This window comes from Mustela nivalis, assembly GCF_964662115.1.
Source record: "Mustela nivalis genome assembly, chromosome: 20".
NCBI classification, from domain to species: Eukaryota; Metazoa; Chordata; class Mammalia; order Carnivora; family Mustelidae; genus Mustela; species Mustela nivalis.
In genome coordinates this window covers 34,827,247-34,846,919 of record NC_139039.1, presented here as the reverse complement: position 1 = coordinate 34,846,919, position 19,673 = coordinate 34,827,247, and the positions used below count along the sequence as shown (strand labels likewise).

The 19,673-nt window shown below is 41.6% G+C and overlaps 1 protein-coding gene across 4 annotated transcripts in view; it reads right to left on the bottom strand.

Annotated features, from left to right (window-relative positions):
• GPM6A (glycoprotein M6A) overlaps positions 1 to 19,673 on the bottom strand; it is a 342,679-nt gene that overhangs the window by 14,612 nt on the left and 308,394 nt on the right. For all 4 annotated transcript variants that reach the window (XM_082715847.1, XM_082715849.1, XM_082715848.1 and 1 more), the window contains exon 3: positions 12,064 to 12,220. In XM_082715847.1, coding sequence (XP_082571973.1) covers positions 12,064 to 12,220 — 157 coding nt within the window. The remainder of the gene's footprint in view (positions 1 to 12,063; positions 12,221 to 19,673) is intronic.

Genomic DNA, 19,673 nt, shown 5'->3' with positions numbered 1-19,673 from the left:
ATTTCTCGATGCAAGTTATGTGTCACTGGATTCATTAGCATATTTCCCACGATATAGGAATAATTTATTATATGAAGTGCCCACGCAGGTAAACACCAACCAGAGCCTCACGGGAGTTACCCCACTGTACCATGGCATTTTTAAATTTAATGTAATTTTTAATTTAAATTCAATTTAATTAATATGGAATGTATTACTAGTTACAGAGGTAGAATTAGTGATTCATCAGTGTGTACAACACCCAGCGCTCATTGCAACACGTGCCTTCCTAATGCCCATCATTAGGCATTACCTAGTACCCCATGCTTGCACCTGCCTCCCTCTAGCAGCCCTCAGTTTGTTTCCTAGAGTTAAGAGTCTCGTATGGTTTGTCGCCTTCTCTGTTTTCATCTTATTTTTCCTTCCCTTACCCTATGTCACTTGGCATTAATGAATCATACTCATATATCACAGACCAAAATCAAGATAATCCCTGAAGAGTAGCTAAAGAAGAAAATCACTTCTGTGGGAATTGTTCTGCTACAATATCTGGTTCTTATCATTTGATTCCTGCATCTGTGAGTGAGACTATAGCCTTCTTGGCCATCACTCATGTCCCTGCCTGCAGGATTAGCAAGTCATCTTCCAGCAAAACACAGAAAACATGAAAGAAGAAAAAAGCCAGGAGAGAGTTTTTGGAACTACATTCTTGCCCACTATTCAATGGTTGATTCATACGTTGATTTATTCTTTCAATCCACAAATACTAGGTTAGTCACCACCGTGCATTCATTCGTGCTCCATGCCTGGTGCTGCACGGGTGGGGAACTCAGTTTTCGGACTGCAAGGAACTCCCGCTTGGTGGGCCTCATACTCCTACAGCAAGACACCCTCCTAGGTCACTCATGTAGCGGTACACTCTCTCACCTTCAGCCTCATTGTTCGTGATTATATTTGTACACATCCCCCAAAGGGACACAATTTTACTTCCCTTTATCCCAACCCAACTACTCTTAACTGTATCTGCAAATTAAAATTGGAAGCTGGAAAGAGATGAGTTCTGTTGGCATAGGCTTTTCTGCGGGTACCCGACAATGATCTGAATTTGCATCCTGAGAGAGAGCCACTCCAAATTTTATAACTCCTCCTTCCCTCTTTATCTTTGTGCATAGCATATTTTGAGTTTGTGCACATTACAGTAATGCTTGTTTGAAAAGTGGCATCTTCTGAGATATTTCCTATTGATTGTGCTTATTTATATAATCAGACTCAGACCATGGGATGACCAGCACATGTGAACATAAGTATAAGGGTGAAATTGTATTTATTTATTTATTTGAGAGAGAGAGAGCACACACCTGAGCTAGTGGGCAGAGGGGCCGGGGAGGAGGGAGAGAGAATCTGAAGCAGTCTCTATGGTCAGCATAGAGCCCAACGTGGGGTTCGATCCCACGACTACAAGATCATGACCTGAGCTGAAACCAATAGCTGGATGCTTAACTGACTGAGTCACCCTGGTGCCCCTGCAGTTGCATTTTTAATCCTTTGAATTAGCTATTAGTTTATTAGCTCATACAGCAGTAGGATTCTTTTTGAAAGTGTCTGAATCATAGTCTTTGTACACCAAAAGCTGAGTTTCTACAGACACCTAGTTCCCTTCTGGGCTTCAAAGGTAACTTCTAGAAGAAGACTTTTGAAGAGAAACAGGAGTATATTGAGGCTTAATTTGAACACCTCAAGTCACATTTTCAAAATGATAATACAGAATAAAATAAATACATGGAATGAAACTAAATCTCTTATTCAACTCAATTAAACTAAATCTCTTATTCAACTCAATTAATTCCTTTAGTGATGCGTTATAGAGAGACTTTATGGTTTCAATGAAATCTCCAACATGTGAAACTCATTAATTCTCACACTTTGGAAAGATGGCAAACTTTGTCAATGTGATGTTAGAGCTTGTGCATCTTTATTAAAGTTGTGTTGTGATTAATATAGAAAATTACCAGGAGTAAGGGTAGTGGGGAATTTATACAACGAAGAAGAAAATGGCCAAGATAAAGCCAATGAGACCTGAGATCAAGCCTGTCTCCTATAATCTGGCAAGTGTCATAGGATTTCAGATACACAGAATATAATTAAACACACACTTTTTAATAACACTGCTTCATCTCCTCCCAAATCTGACTTCCTGTTAGTCTCTACTCTTCAGTACTACTGGTTGGAGAGTCTGGAGAGCCAGCATCGGTCCTGGCAATGTCCTTAAACTGAGATCTGGCAGACATATTTACAAATTTTTGTCCAAGATGAAACAAAGCCTGGTCTAAATATATAGGAAAATAAAACCTGTTAAATATTAACTTCTTTAAAAAAAATATTAACTTCTTTAAGTCACCGCAGGACCTGGAGGAAATGTCTTTTCTTTTTTTTTTTAAGATTTTATTTATTTATTTGACAGAGAAAGACATAGTAAGAGAGGGAACACAAGCAGGGGGAGTGGGAGAGGGAGAAGCAGGCCTCCCACTGAGCAGGGAGCCCGATGCGGGGCTCAATCCCAGGACCCTGGGATCATGACCTGAGCCAAAGGCAGACGTCCAACAACTGAGCCATCCAGGTTCCCCCAAGGAAATGTCCTTTAATGGCCATTTACTCTTTTAATAGAATTATCAAAGTTTATATCACTTTTAGAATTTTTTTTGTCTTGCTCAACAAATACTTAATGAGGGCCCAAGATGTGGAAAGGTATGTCTAAGGATTTCAGTCAGAGAAAGCAAGAAACACATCCCCCTTGTTTTTCTCATTAGAGGAAATACAAATATTCCGTGTGGAAATCTAGACAGTATCTAGTCTTAAAACACACTTGACTGCTGACGGTAAACATTCTGTGTGACTCGACCAGAGAGAAAGGGAAGTATTTCCTGGGTACATCTTTATTCTTCTCTTTTCTGGAATTGGAATGAAGCAAATCAACAGAGGAAGCTCGCTGGGCAGTGTGGCTGCTGGCTCGGTAATCCTCTGTTGTCATGGCCCGACGCACCCATCCTGGGGGAGAGCGGTCTGCGAAACCTCCAGGCATCGATCTGCATGCTCCCTGTACCAGCGCCCACTCGCTTCTCACACTGCTCATCTGTAGGAGCTGATGAAAGTCATTTTCCATTCTTGGCCATTTCGCAGCCTTCGCCTCTATTCTGTAAGTGGGCAGAGACTGACCACTTTATCAAGCACCAACATGCCACTCACAGTGTCCCTAACCTAAATGTCACATTTATTTAGCAATAAAGGGGGATTTATAGCGCATTGATGAAAGGCCCAGGCTTTGGAGCTGGATGGAGTCTGGCTGCTCGTTATGCTGCTGTGTCTGCCTTTGTAAAATGAGAATACCTGCTAAATTGCTCTTACGTGATTTAGTGAGGCTGGAAGGAAGTAGCACATAAAAGTCATTTAGCAGAGAATCGGGCTAGTAAGAAGCACAGACAAAATATTAGCTATTTTTATGCAAGACAGCAGTATTGCGATTACCGCCACGTCTATAAAAATATATGCTTCGGCTGAATGATAGGACTGTACAGAATAAGGGAATTAGATTTCATTTCACTTGTGGAGAAAGTAAAAAGAAGTTCTTGAGTCTGGGAAAGTTATTCAAGGCGGGCTCCCACTCGAGAGGAGAAAGGCTCTAGAAAGTTTGGAAACCACCCCAAAACTGAAGAAATCTTGTTAATGGAACTCCTTGGAGGGGGAAAAAAAAAGCCCTCTTTATTAACATTTTCATTATTTGCAATTGTAGATCCAAGGCTAATTTATAGTCTCGAGAACAACGAACATGATACAGCAGCTTGAAGCACACTGCTTTGGACAGCTGAAAGCCACTCGGAAGTCCCTGGGAGGGCAATCAGCATGCCTTCGGCTACATCCTCTCTATCTTGGTTTTCTTTCTGTCTCGGGGGATTTCTCAAAAGCTTCTTTTGAAGGTGCTGTTCACTGTAGAATGGGACCTATAATTCAATAGGTTTAGATTCAAAGTAGACTGAACACTTTGGACTCTGACTGCTGCTACTTTATGGGGCGATGGAAGGCGCGACTTTGGAAACCACTGCAAGGGACTCACACTTGCTTTTCTCGGCAAGCTGCAGTGCCCGAGTCAATTAATAGAGCTCAGGGCTAACAGAGGAACTCTTTGCTGTGAGAAAGTATTTTCATGATTACTAATTCATATGTTTTGTTCTAAGAAAGGCACAAAAGACCTTACTTTTGAATTTTGAGCGCAAACCTGTTACATTTCAGGGAATAGAAGTTCGTGGTCATGAAAGTATCCAAATTAAACAAGCTAAAAATACAATTCTCTCTTCCTATGTAATGTTTTATCTTGGGATCTGATGATTACTCAAATTGAAGAATTATTCCCAGTGATCAAGTGTAGGGGCGCCTGGGTGGCTCAATCGGTTAAGCATCTGCCTTTGGCTCAGATCATGATCTCGGGGTCCTGGGAGCAGCCCTGAGCTAGGCTCCCTGCTCAGCAGAGAGTCTGCTTCTCCTTCTCTTTCTGACCCTCTTCCCTGCCTGTGCTCTCTCTGTCTCAAATATATTAAAAAAAAAAAAAAAGATCAAGCATAATCCTAGGTAACAAAAAAAGGTATGTAATAAAATAGTTTGTAATTATCATGTTTATATCTAGCTTTTCATTGCTAGTACTGTGACAGATACATATTCTGTCATCTGAGCATTCATAATAAATAATAATTATTTAATCATAATTATTATAAATAATATATAATAATAGTAATTAATAATAATAATTACTTTTCTTTTTAACTGAGGAATAATGGACAGATAACAGTACATTAGTTTCAGGTATATGACCTAGTGATTCGATTTTTTTTTTTTTTTTTTTTTTTTAGTGATTCGATATTTACCTACAGTGTGAAATGATAGCCACAATCAGTAAGTCTGGGTAACATCTTGTCACCCTAACATGTCACAACATTTTTTTCTTGCGATGAGGACTTTTAAGACCTACTCTCTTAGCAACTTTAAAATATGCAATCCCATGTCATAAGCTATAGTCACCAGGCAGACAGAAATAGCTCAGAGCCCAAATGCACCGTGACGAAACAGCGGACCAGTAGACATTAGTCGGGAGCACAACCTCTGAGAGTGTTTTTCAACCCTGGCCACACAGGGGGGCATCTGGCAGCTGTGAGAGAGACAGCGATACTCAGGTCTGCCCATGCAGACTGCATCTACAACTATGTATTTTTAAATGCTTATTTATGTATTTAAGAGACAAAGAAAGGGAGAGAAAGCGAGTGGCGGGAGGGGCAGAGGGAGAGAAGCTTCCAGCAGACTCCCTGCTGAGCACAGAGCCTGATGTGGGGCTTGATCCCACAACCCAGGAGATCACTATGTGAGCTGAAATCAAGAGCTGGATGCTTAAGCAGCTGAGCCACCCAAGTGCCCCTGAGTCTACTTCTAGTTTAAAAAAGCCCTGCAGGCAATTCTAACGGGCATCCAGCGTGAAGAACCACTGTGCTCCTGCAATCAGTAAAGCTCTCGGGGGTACACAGGGTGTCAGGACTTCGCTGACTGTCATCTTTAGGCTCTTCAGGGGACCGCATCTGAAGTAAGAAAAGGTGAAGTCGGATGATCTGCCAGAAATTTAGGCCAGTGTCAGCCAAACGCATGGAGGGGCGAGGTGTTGGATATGAACCAAATTTCTAAACCAGGGCTTCTCAAATTCAGCACCATGGAAAGCGGGGGCCGGCAAATTCCTCGTTATGGGCCTGTCCTGCGCATGACTGCAGGCCACCAGATGCCAGTGACGCAACCACCGCTTCTCAACACGCTCAGTGAGGAAAACAGCCCCTGGTTGAGAACGACGATTCTAACACAAAACGATACTGAGTCGAAGAAAAGCAGATTGATACCTGGACATGCTATCACCACACATGCAAAACGGAGCAGCACTAACAATACTGAACTCAGAAGGCTCCAGAAAGCACGCCCTGTAAAGTTTGCTGCGGAAAAAACTTATGTCACTTATTATGCAAACTAGCTTGCAAATATGCAGCCATCATCATCTTCTTTGTCACCACGATGGCCCCAAACTACCTAGGCACAAGCAGTGATCAGAAAATTGTTCTGAAAATGACTGGCTACGTGTACAGCAGCTGCGTTCATCATTGCCAAAACCTAGAAGCAATGCAGATGTCCTTGAGTCGGTGAATGGATAAACAGACTGTGGTCCATGCGGACAATGGACCATCACTCGGTACCAAAGGGAAATGAACCATCAGGTCATGCAAGATGTACAGAGAGCCTTAAAACTGCATATTACTAAGTGAAAAAAGCCACGCAGATAAGGCTACCTACTGTATGACGTTCTGGAAAAGGTAAATCTATTGAGACAGGAAAAAGATCAGTGGTTGCCGGGAGTTGGGGGGAGGGGGGATGAACAGGTGGAGTGCAGAGGGTTTTCGGTGAGACTAATCTGTGGGCGCTATAGTGGAGCATACATTCGTCCAGACCCCCAGAATGTGCAACACCAAGAGTGAACTGATGTCAGTTGTGATCTTCAGGTTCATTGGTTGTGGCAAATGGGTCACTCTGGGATCTTCATAGTGGTGCCTAGGTGGGAACCAGGGGGATACAGGAAATCTCTGCGCTTCCCACTCAATTTTGATGTGAACCTAAAACTTCTCTAAACACCAACGTCTATTTTAAAAGATGCTAACAGTAATGTTTTCTTCTTTAATACCTTTCATGGGTCTCATTCATTGAACAAATCAAATGGAAACCCTTCAGAACTTAATCTACAATCTATTAGGATTTTGCACCTGCCGGATATAACACCTTGCTAACGGCAGTATCCTAAACATTGCGTTCTAATTTTCAGCCTCCAGGTTGCCCACAGAACTTCCTTCTATCCTTCCAAACCCAAATTAAGAGCCACTTTTACTGATCAGTTCATTAGTAATTAAAATTTCCCGTGTGTCAAGGATGTGCACTGTACAAGGCCTCAGGTACATGCTGGTCAACAACACAGTTTACTCCCCTTTTCTCTGTGCAAACACAGTAAGTGTCCCTGTTCATCATTATGTTTCGCATGTGTACAAGTTGCCTGATTATTCTAACTAGACTGGAAACTCCCCAGAGGCAGGGGCATGTTCTGTAGCTTCTCCCATTAGCAGCGCCCAGCACGGCACCTCAGTCTATGTAAGAAAATTCATGTGAAGTCTCACCCCCCAGTACCTCATAATGTGAGTTTATTTGGACACAGGGTTTTTACAGGAGATAAGAAAACTTGAAAATTATGGCCCTAATCCAATACAACAGGAGTCCTGGAGACAGGGAAGGCTGAGCTCAGACAAGCATTGAGGGAGGACACCATGAGAAGACGAGGGCAATTTTGGGGGGTGAGGCTTCTAGAAGCCTGGGACGCCAGAGATGGCAACAACACACCACGGCTAGAGGAACAGATTCTCCTGTGCGGCCTCAGAAGGGACCAACCCTCCCAACACCCTGACCTGGAGCTTCTGGCTTCCAGAAATGTGAGACAATAAATTTCCACTGCTGAAGCCATTCGTTGTGGTACCTCTAATACGGCAAGCCCTCGGAAACGAATACCCATATTTTCTAAAGTTTTTCTTGTTTTACTTGAGTCTAGAGCGGGTAGATTTATGAAAAACAAATGTAGGAATTTCTACAGAGACTAGTACATTTAAGAATTCTATTACTTCAAAACTGTTGGACTTAAAAATCTAAAGTGTCGGGGCACCTGGGTGGCTCAGTGGGTTAAGCCTCTGCCTTTGGCTCAGATCATGATCTCAGGGTCTTGGGTCAAGCCCCACATCGGGTTCTCTGCTCAGCAGGGAGCCTGCTTCCCCCCCCCTCTCTCTGCCTGCCTCTCTGCCTACTTGTGATCTCTCTCTCTCTCTCTGTCAGATAAATAAATAAAATCTTTTTTTAAAAAAGCACAGGCAGATTCTGAGATCCATGTTGGTGTCATAATGGTTATTAGGAAATTCTGGGAAATGAGAACACTTAGTGATGACACAATACATAATTCCACATTTCAAAATGTGAGACACGAATGCCTCCCCAGCTGCAACTGAATAAATATATTTTTTAGCTTAAATATTTAATGGAGATGAAATTCAAAGAAAATAACTATTTCTATGGGGCACCTGGGTGCCTCACTGGGTTAAAGCCTCTGCCTTCAGCTCAGGTCATGATCCCAGAGTTCTGGGATCAAGCCCTGCATCAGGCTCTCTGCTCACTGGGGAACCTGCTTCCTCCTCTCTCTCTCTGCCTGCCTCTCTGCCTACTTGTGATCTCTGTCTCCCAAATAAATAAATACAATCTTTAAAAAAAAGATTAAAAAAAGAAAAGAAATATTTCTATATTCACTAAACTTATTTAGTTCAGATTTAATATATCAAATAACATGTGTTGACTCATACTCAGCCTGGTGCCATTTAATATTTAATTTAAATAAATTTTTCTACTTCAAGTATTTTAATAACTTTTCACATGCTACCCTAAGGTTGATACTGTGCTTTTACATTTTATGTGCCTCACATTCAGGGTTTCGAAGGATCGCATTTAAAATTTTGAAATGAACTTGAATTGGTCTTGATATTGTGTAAGAGGAAACCCATAATGCAGATCAAGTCGTGCTTTCAAGAGCATTCATTAAGAAAACAGTGAGGAGGGATGCCTGGGTGGCTCAGTGGGTTAAGCAGCTGTTTTCGGCTCCGGTCATGATCCCAGCGTCCTGGGATCGAGTCCCACATCGGGCTCCTTGCTCGGCGGGGAGCCTGCTTCTCCCTCTGCCTCTGCCTGCCATTCTGTCTGCCTGTGCTCGCTCTCTCCCCCTCTCTCTCTCTGATAAATAAATAAAAATATTAAAAAAAAAAAGAAAACAGTGTGGAGATTTCTTAAGAAATTAAAAGTAGAGCTTCCCTATGACCCTGCAATTGCACTACTGGGTATTTACCCCAAAGATACTGATGTATTGAAAAGAAGGGCCATCTGTACCCCAATGTTCATGGCGACCTCATGGCCAAGTTGCCAAACTGTGGGAAGAGCCGAGATGCCCTTCAATGGATGAAAGGATAAGGAAGATGTGGTCCATATACACTATGCAGTATGATGCCTCCATCAGAAAGGACGAATACCCAACTTTTGTAGCAACATGGATGGGAGTCGAAGAGATTATGCTGAGTGAAATAAGTCAAGCAGAGAGAGTCAATTATCATATGGTTTCACTTACTTGTGGAGCATAAGGAATAACACGGAGGACACGGGGAGATGGACAGGAGAAGGGAGTTGGGGGAAATCGGAGGTGGAGATGAGCCATGAGAGACTGTGGATTCTAAGAAACAATCTGAGGGTTTTGGAGGGGAGGGAGAGGGGGGTTGGGTGAGCCTGGTGGTGGGTATTATGGAGGGCACGTATTGCATGGAGCACTGGGTGTGGTGCATTAACAATGAAAGCTGGAACACCGAAAGAAATAAAATAAAATAAAATGGAAAAAAAAAGAGTATTGATTAGTATCCTCTCTTCAGTGATAAAATACTGCTTTAACATTAACAGCATTTGTGCTGATGTAGACTCCATTAGCAACCATTTTACTTCTTAGAAAACGTAGAGGAACAGGGCTAGAATAACAAGTTTCTTTTACTACTAATTCTGGAAGCTTTTCACTTCATACACTTGTTGCAAAAAAAGCAAACCAAACTAAACAAGCATCCACAAGTATTCCATCCTTTAATACTATCCAGTATTCTAAGAAATGCTTTGATGTGGCATCAACAGGACATTTTTAACGTGAAGGAAGATCGATAATGCAGGCTAACAGGTGACTCAGAGAACACAGAGTAGACTGCGAGGTGTAATCGACCTACCAATGAAAAGAAAGCAGCAGAGGGGATGTAGAGAACAGGGAAGATGCGTAGGTCGAGAGGGTGACTGGGCTGCCCTCCCTGTTCCCTGTGACCGCAAGCCCAGTGGGTCCAGCGAGGCGGGTGTGCTGTGCAGAGAGAGGGTCACAGGTCCCACCACCCTGTGCATCCAGGAAGCGGAGCTGCGCCCCCACTAGTCCAGCGGTCTGCGGGGTTCCGCTCATTCCCAGACGGCAGAGCGGATGCTCAAGGGGTGGGCGGGGTGTCTCAGGGGCCTGACTCCCTCCTGTATGGCCTCTGGAGGACCCCACGCAGCTGCTGCCAGCCTTCTGGTCTGCTGGGCGGGACTGACAAACACTTGTTACTGTTACAGAATGGAGGGGGCTCAGGTTTGCACTTTAAACGTTCTTATTTGAAATATCCTTGGGATGTTTGAAGGGTAAGCAGACAATTACTAACAGTGCAGTAGAGGTCCGTTTTCTTCTGCCATGTTTGACTTCGGCATCCAATCCCACGGCGTTGAGTTTAAAATTCTCAGTGCAGCAGAAGCAACCGCAGTCTTCCTGCACAGGGTTGCTCCCCAAGGGTAAAACGTGCTTGCATAGTTCCTTTTTCTCTACTATTTGAATCGTGTTTTAGAATCATGGACTCTCTAAGCTGGAAGGAGCTTTAGGGATGATCTAGTACCTCATGCTGTAAATGAGTTAACTGAGCCAGAAGAGTTAGGGGCACGCTCAGACGCACACATGGTGTTATAATGATACTGCCCCAACCAGAGGGAAAGCCAATGGTTAGTTGAAATCCCTGTACTCTCTTGGCAGAATATAAATGAACCTCAAATCAAGATTTTATTTATTTATATGACAGAGAGCTAGAGAGACAGAGAGAGAGAGAGCACAAGTGGAGGGAATGGCAGAGGTAGAGGGAGAGAAGCCACACTGCTGAGCAGGGAGCCCCATGCAGGGACCCTGAGATCATGACCTGAGCTGAAGCCAGATGCTCACCCTCTGAGCCACCCAGGCGCCCCTCACAACTTGCTTTCTTAATAGAGGAATTGCTGAGTTATCACTGACAACTGGCTCACAGAATAGTCATGTTTTATTTTTTTGAAATGAATCAAAGACCTTTAACTTACCTTCCTCCAGATCTGTAATTTGATATTACTAGTCCTAAAGACTTAGCTACTACAGTAAGCATCACTCCGGGAAAGAAATGAGTCTTACAAGCAATGATTCCAGAGACAACTCCAGGTTCCCATAACACTGGGCCAAGTATTTTCAGATGATTATCACCTCTGACACTAAGCACCATGACAGAACTTGCTAGGAGCTGATAAAACTTAGGTTTTACCAACAAAAGTTTGGTGGGTAATAGCTATTTTCAAACTTTCCTGTAAGACTGAAATAAACGATTTCATTCCTTATTAGAGACCTCTCACTTAATATGAAAGGTAAGTAGACGTTCCTATAGAACACTGAGAAAGGAAGGGAGACCTGTTAGTCAGTGATGGGAATTTTAACATTTCTTTATAGGAAAATCATTCTGCATAAAAATGCAAAAGTACTTTCAACTGTATGACCCTTAATTTTTAAACTGCTTTTGTGCTTAACAGCTACACATGCACTGTCTGCACTGCATTAGTTCTAGAATAGGACTGGCAGCTTGATTTACCATTAACTACCATATCAGTAAGGATTTAAAAGATAATTTAATATAACATTATAATTTTTACCTTATGTCATATTAAACAGAAATTACATAGTACAGTTCTCTCAAGTTTACAGTAAAATGCAAAGGCATATATTTAAGGAGAAGGGACACATATATTGTCCCTAATTGCTGATGGATTTTTTTCTGTTATTCTAAATATTGTATGGGAACCCCAAAGCCATTTGGGGGGAAAAAAGTCACAAATTAATCTCCTTTGTTTTGCTGACTCTAAAACAAAAACCAGTTATGTTGCATATGATTTGAGAATTTGCAGCTGAATTTTCACATGGAATAATCTTAATTTAGAAAATAACATTTTTAAGATTTTAGATCGCCGTCACAAGAGGGAATGTTACTGTGATAAAAAAAAAAAAAAAAAACAGAAACTTTCGTTCTTGGCAGATGAATACAAACACCTGTGTGCTATTGACACAAACCCACATTCAACCCTGAACACCGACAAATAACATACCCAGGCGCTCACGCATCTGCCGCAAGTGGTGATTTTGAAATCCCCATAGAGATCTTTGATGGCACCGGTGGTGAAGAAACCTTCCACCATCAGCAGAATGCCGTACACAAAGAAGGCAGCTGCGATGCCGTAGATCACGTACTTGAAGATGTCAATCCTGGGGAAGAGGAGACAAAAGGATTTATTTCCATAACTCTTCCCGCCTGATTGGCGGCAATTGATTCTCACGTGCCCAGGGCTCCTTCAGAATGACAGCTACGGAATATTTATGTCCATAAGGGAGGCTGGGGTTAAAAACATTTTTGCTCGATGGGCCTAATGTTTGTATATATGGTTTGTTCTGCATCTTCTAGCATTTGCTGACAGCGCTTTTCAGCTTCGTTTTCCCGTCTTCCCGTCCCGCCTCCCCTTCCCTGGTCCATGTGAAGGCTGGCCTGGTTAAGCACGGAGTCACACTGCTGAAGGAGTCTGCTGAAATCCAGCTGAGAAATAGGATGATCACCAGGTAACTTCTCCAATTCTGACAAAGTGTGAAATAAAAGATTTATGTATCTACTAGCGAGTTTTGATAACAAAACGGGAAGAAAACTTCACGGTTAATGATGAATCCATTTTCAATAAAATGACCACCTCGTAGTTTTCTTCTTAGAGCCCATTGTAATTATGTTTTACTCCGTACTTACTGTAAACAATTGCTAATATTTTCTGCTGATAATAATGTTAATAATGAAAATATTATGTTTTAAAGAAAAGTTGTAATTTTGAAAAATAGAGCCTTTTAGGCAGAACTACGAATGGATTCAGAATTCAGATCTGGAATTGGGCCTGAGCCCAGTTTGGGCATAATACCATGGAGGAATGGGAAGGTATGCTTTCCTTTCTCACAATTCAGTGCCCACGTATTTAAAGGTGTGTGTGTGTGGGGGCGGGGGGGAGATACATGTATCATGTATAAATTGCAGATGGATGTTTCTGTTATTTTAGCTATTAACCCCAAGGCCCTTTGGAATGAAAAACTGTAAAATAACCATCTTCCTACTTCTAAAAACCAAGCTACCTGTGTAGCCATGGTATGTAGAGAGACATATATCTTAGCTCACATTCTGTCTTCACAGTCTTGACATTCCTTAGTAAGAAAACTGCTCTGTATTTCTTATTGTCAAGTTTATTTTTTTTTCTCTTTCCTCTCATTAATAGAGTTTGAATGGAGTAGATAGGGTAGAGGCAAATGATGGAGAGATCCTGCTACTGGTGACAAGGGGACAAATGAGACATTAGAAAGCTTGATCACGCTGATGGAGACTTAGAAACTCTTGATGCTATGACAATATTTTAAAAGACTACAGGGATGAGCATACATGAATCTGCTGCATATAAAAAGAATAAGAAGAGGGGCGCCGGGTGGCTCAGTGGGTTAAAGCCTCTGCCTTCAGCTCGGGTCATGATCTCAGGGTTCTGGGATCAAGCCCCGCATCGGGCTCTCTGCTCAGCGGGGAGCCTGCTTCCCCCTCTCTCTGTCTCTGCCTGCCTCTCTGCCCGCTTGTGATCTGCCTGTCAAATAAATAAATTAAAAAGAAAGAATAAGAAGAGGCTGTTAACATTCACTGTACCAGGGCAATTGTTTAGTGACCGATTCTCACCGTCTGAAAATCCAAATACTGCACAACTTTACTTGTCAAGGGCAATGAGGTAGATGATGTGAACATGTAAGCTTATCAGGCATGTGAAAGAATCTGAGCATTTCAACTTACAGGTGGGAATTGAAGAATTTGGCTCAATGGGCTTCTCCATAAAACTTTCAGGTTAACATGACGTGTTTTCAAATGTATTTAAATTTTTATTTAGAAATAGTTTCTTCTATAAAAGGAGTCACAGAAAATAAACAGTAGGAAGAAAAACCATACATCCTTTATCTATTTTATAATATCTTACCTTATTTACTTCATTGTTTTCTTGTGTTTCTCCCTGTCTCTGGAGAACTACATCTGAACATAGAGAAATTCTCCACAGTATCGTTTTTGACTTTAGGGAATCTAACATCGATATAATCCTTGTGCCAAATCTACTACTGCAGTCCAGTTTTACCACCTGGGTCGACCCAGTGATGAACTTTATGGCATCTTGTCTCCCCATGTGGGATTCAGTCTGGGGGTAAGTACTGCCTTTACTGGCCACCTGTCTTTACTTTCTTTAAACCACATGCACAGCCTCTGTCTTCATGAAATCGGCCCTGTTGAGGGGTATAATCCCGCTCTCTCCTTATTAGGTAGAATGTTCTTCATTTTGAGTTTGTCTGATGTTTCCTCGTGATTAGATTCAGATGACTCATTCATGGCTAGAATATAATAAAGGTGATTTTCTGTGCATCTGCCCCTCAGTGGTGATGCTGATTTGGATCATCTCGCCCAGATGATGTCTAATTTCTGTACTGTGCAAGTGCTACTGTTTCCCTTGGAACTAACAAGTGATCTGTGAAGAGACCCTTATGGACCAAGCAAACAGCCTGTTCTTCATTAAAACTTCCTGCCAGTGTGAGCAGTCCTTGATGGGTCTTGACTAATCTGATCTTCCTACCGCATTAACAAAAGGCTCATTATCTAACTGCAGGACTCATTCACGTTTACCAGCTGGCACTAGATACTCTGACGTAAGCAAGAGCCCTCCCTTTCCCCCTTTTTATTATATTTTTGTTTATTTGTCCATCCACGATATGGACTAAAGAGGTCTGCTTTTTTCTCTGAAAGTGTATAAGCCACTATTCTACTTAATTATTTTGGTGCTCAAATTGTTCTAGCTTTGGCCAGTGGGCATTTCCAAAGCGGTTCCCATGTCCTTGAGATACGTGCCCATCATTTTTTGAAACATATTCCTTACTTTCTCACAGAGCAAGAGGACCGAGCCTCCCTCTGTTCATACCTTCCTCAACCCCCAAATTAGGCATCTCTTTGCCAAGACTTGGTTCCTTTTCTTAATGTGTGTGTGTGTGTGTGTGTGTGTGTGTGTGTGTGTATATATATATTTATTTATTTTTTAATTCAAATTCAATTAATTAACATATAAAGTATTATTTGTTTCAAGGGTACAGGTCTGTGATTCATCAGTCTTATATAATACCCAGTGCTTATTGTAACACATAACCCTCCCCAGTGTCCATCCCTCGGCCACCCTATCCCCCCGCACTCCCCTCCCCTCTAGCAACCCTCAGTTTCTTTGCTATGATTAAAAGTCTCTTATGGTTTGTCTCCCTCTCTGGTTTCATCTTGCTTCATTTTTTTGCCTGCCCTTCCCCTATGATTCTCTGTTTTGTTTCTTAAATTCCACATATGGTGAGATCATATGATAATTATCTTTCTCTGATTGACTTGTGTTGCTTAGCGTAATACCCTCTAGTTCTATCCAAGTCATTGCAAATGGCAAGATTTCATTTTTTGATGGCTGTGTAATATTCCATTGTATAAATGTGCCAAATTTTCTTTACCTATTCATCTGTTGATGGACATCTGAAGCTTGGGTTCTTTTAATGAGTGGTAGTATTGGAGACCAAGACAGGGATACTCATTGCTGCTGTGTTATCTTTGCCTCTCGGTCTTTTCAGTGTACTAAGACAGGAAATACATGCACTTGGGGTGCCTGGGTGGCTCAGTGGGTTAAAGCCTCTGCCTTTGGCTCAGGTCATGATCCCAGGTTCCTGGGATCGAGCCCCACATCAGGCTCTCTGCTCAGTGGGGAGCCTGCTTCCCCCTCTTTCTCTGCCTGGTTCTCTGCCTACTTGTGATCTCTCTCTCTCTGTCAAATAAATAAATAAAACCTTAAAAAAAAGGAAATACATGCATTTATACACACACATTCATATATACAGTGACATAAACACGTACATTCATGTATCTATGTATATATGTACATATATCTGAATATCGGACACACACGAATTTTAGAAATCTCAAGTTCATAGTGATATTTCAAAATCCAACTGATTCCCACAGGGTTTTTTTGTTGCCTTCCCCCACCGTGTATTTGTATGACTTTCTTCCTTACTGAAAATTCTAATTCCGAAGAATAACACATTCTTTGGTTCAATTTGTAATAAATGTATACCAATTACTTCATCCAAAGTATTACAAAAATCAAACCTACTTAAAAAGAATTTAGGATGTTTGTAATCCCCTATCCTTTCACTCAAAACTAAAAGGATGTAGTCAAATACTGGGTCTCCAAATTACTTGGATTAATTCATTCTCCTTTTTTCCCTTCATTGCGCTTATGGGATTCACTGAAATGCAGTGGGGATCTATTTGTTTCACTGTTAGGTTCTCCCTCCCATCCACATCCACTTAATCTCACTTTTGAACATATAAGGCATCATTAACAGGCTGCCAAGAGTCAAATCTGTATAAAAAGATACTCCAGAGAAGGGTCATGACCTTCCCTACCCCTTCCACCCTGTTCTTTGTTCACTGCTCCCTTGCTATCCTTCCTGTGTGTGTGTGTGTGTGTGTTTATGTGAAGTCAAGCATGTGTGTATGTGTGTACATATTTATGTTTTCCTTTTGCTTTTACATGAAGCATATGCACATGCTCTTTTGCACTTAGCTTTTATCAATCAATAATATCCTTAAAATCACTCCGTATCAGCTCACAGAGACCTTCCTCATTCTTTTCAACAGCTGCATGGTAGCCTAGTGTATATATGTACTTATTTACCCCCTATTCTATGTGTGCATATGTAGTTATCAATATTTTGCAATTACAGATAACACTGCAATGAATAATCTTGCACATTTGTGCAAGTTATTAAAATAACTGATAGTGTATACTTAGGGTAGAAGGACTGAAGAGTTGAAAAGTGAAGGCATGTGGCTTTGTCAGAAACTGCCAAATTCCTCTCTGTAAGGGTTATCCATCCCCAACGGCGATGTATGAGGCTCTTTCTCCAGAGTCTCAACAAAACACTATACGGTCAAGATTTGAATTATTGCGAACCAACGGGTAATAACTGGTATGGTATTTATCTTAGTAAGAGTGAAATGGAACATCTTTTTCTATGACCATAGGCAACATTTATCTTTTTGTGAATTGTCATGTCTTTTGCCCACTTATCTATAAGATTCGTGCCCTCTTATCTATAAGATTTGCATATTAGGGATATTTGGCTTTTATCTATAACATATGCTGCTAATATTTTCTCCTAGTTTGGCATCTGTGTTTTGACCTGGCCTGTGGCATTTTGCTATGTCACTTAAAAAACAGAAACTTCAAGGTTGTCAGAGTTACCTGTCTTCTCTTTGGGTACACTGGGACTCCACAGTTGTAAGCCTTTATTTATACCCAGGTTATATTGGAACTATGTTTTCTTCTAGCACATATATCCTAGCATTTTATTACTTAGACTTCTGATCACATTGCTGTTTATTCTTTGGGTAGTGGAAGAATTGGATCTAATTTCATCTTTTTCAAAATGGCTAGAATACTGAAAAACTCTCAGACGTGGACCTCTCTGGGGGATGGGGAGGTTAGCAGCTGCCATATCTTATAGGTACATATTAATTAAGATATCAAAGAGTGAAATGGTGTTGTCAATTTTGTCCAGTGTTATAATAGCATTATTTGTATACTAATTCCTAAAAGTCCTCTTCTGGAGACATATATTGGGGTATTTTGGGGTGACATGATATGATGTCAGGGATTTGCCTGGATAAAACTCAAGGTATTCATATATTACTTACAAAGATAAGAAGTTCAAAAGTAAAAGCAATAAGAAGTAAAAAAAAAAAATAAAGAAAGAAAATGTTATCCAGTTGTCCTAAATCATTTATCAAAATGTCCACCTTCGGAGGAATTAAGAGTATACATTGTGGTGAGCACTGGGTATTGTAAGGAAGAGTTGAATCGCTATATTGTACGCCCGAAACTAATATTACACTGTATGTCAATGAACTGGAATTTAAATAAAAACTTAAAAAGAAATAAAGAGCTAAGCAAATGTAAAAAAAAAAAAAAAAGTGTGCCTCCAGAAAGAACAATATAGGCATATTTACTGTGCTCATATATTGCTAGACGTTTTTTAATATTTTCATACTTAGAAGAAGCTTTTAAAGGTAGCAACTGTTGCAAGAGCAAAAAAGAACACTGGTGACTGTGGTAGGCTAAAAAGGTGCTTCCCAGGGTGCCTGGGCGGCTCAGTGGGTTAAAGCCTCTGCCTTCGGCTCAGGTCATGATCCCAGAGTCCTGGGATCGAGCCTCTGCTTGGCAGGGAGCCTGCTTCCTTCTCTTTCTGCCTGCTTCTCTGCCTGCTTGTGATGTCTATCAAATAAATAAATAAAATCTTTAAAAAAATAAATAAAAAAGCGCTTCCCTCCTAATATATTCACTTCCTAATCCCTGAAGCCTCTGAATATTACTTCAAAGTGTGAATTTTACCTTCTCTGGTGTGCATGGTGAGAAGTTAAAGACCTTGGGAGGAGAAGCTTATTCTGGAATACTCAGGTGGGCCCTAAAGGCAATCAGAGGTATCTTTTTTTTCTTTTTTTCAAGATTTTATTTATTTATTTGACAAAGAGAGACACAGCGGGAGAGGGAACACAAGCAGGGGGAGTGGGAGAGGGAGAAGCAGGCTTCTTGCTGAGCAGGGAGTCCAATGCGGGGATCGATCCCAGAACCCCGGGATCAGGACCTGAGCGGAAGGCAGAGGCTTAACCCACTGAGTCACCCGGGCAACCCAGTCACAAGGTGTCTTCATGAGAGAGGGGCAGAGGGAGTTTTGAGAGAGACACTCAGAAAAGGAGGAGGTACAGCGAAATCAAGGAACGCCTGCAGCCAGCGAGCCTGGGAGAGGCAAGGAGCAGCATCTCCCTTCAGGAGGGAGCAAGGCTCTGCTTGCTCAGCCCTGGCTTTACACTTCCGGTCTCCCCAACCGTGAGAGAACAACGTTGTGTAGTTCAAAGCCATCAAGCTTGTTATGCCAGACCCAAGAAACTCATACAGTCACTTTCTTTCTTTCCTTCTTTAGTATTTCTCATCTGTAAGGACTCTTTTAGACTGATGTGGGTATCATCTAATGCACGAGAATGTTACAGACTATTCGAATATGGCATTTTGACAGGAATGCAGACAAGCTGCTAGTACGTAGGACACCTCTTCTCAGAGTCAGGAAATGGCTGCTTCTTCCTAAACACCTAAACCAGCGTATTACAGAGTGGGAGGTGAGTGATTTCCCAGCTCAGAGTTAGACAGATATGCATATCCTATCCAACTTCAGTTAAAAAAAATCAGAACTTTTAGAGATTACTTGAAGCTGTTTTGGGATCTTCAGAGTTGTGATGAAGAATATCCATGTTTTATTAGTTGTTATTGAGGCAAAAAACACCTAACATGAGATCTCTCCTCTTTAGTTAAGCGTACAGCACAGTATTAGCCATCAGCATGGTTGTCGCACAGCAGGTGCTCTGAACCTTTTTGTCTTGTGTAACCGAAAGTCTAAACCCCGTGGACAGCAGCCTCCCGTTCTTCTCCCCAGCCCTTGGCCAACACCATCCTACTTTCTGTTTCTATGAGTGTGACTACTTTAGGTACCTCACGTAAGTGGAATCAGGCCATGTTTGTCCTTCTGTGAT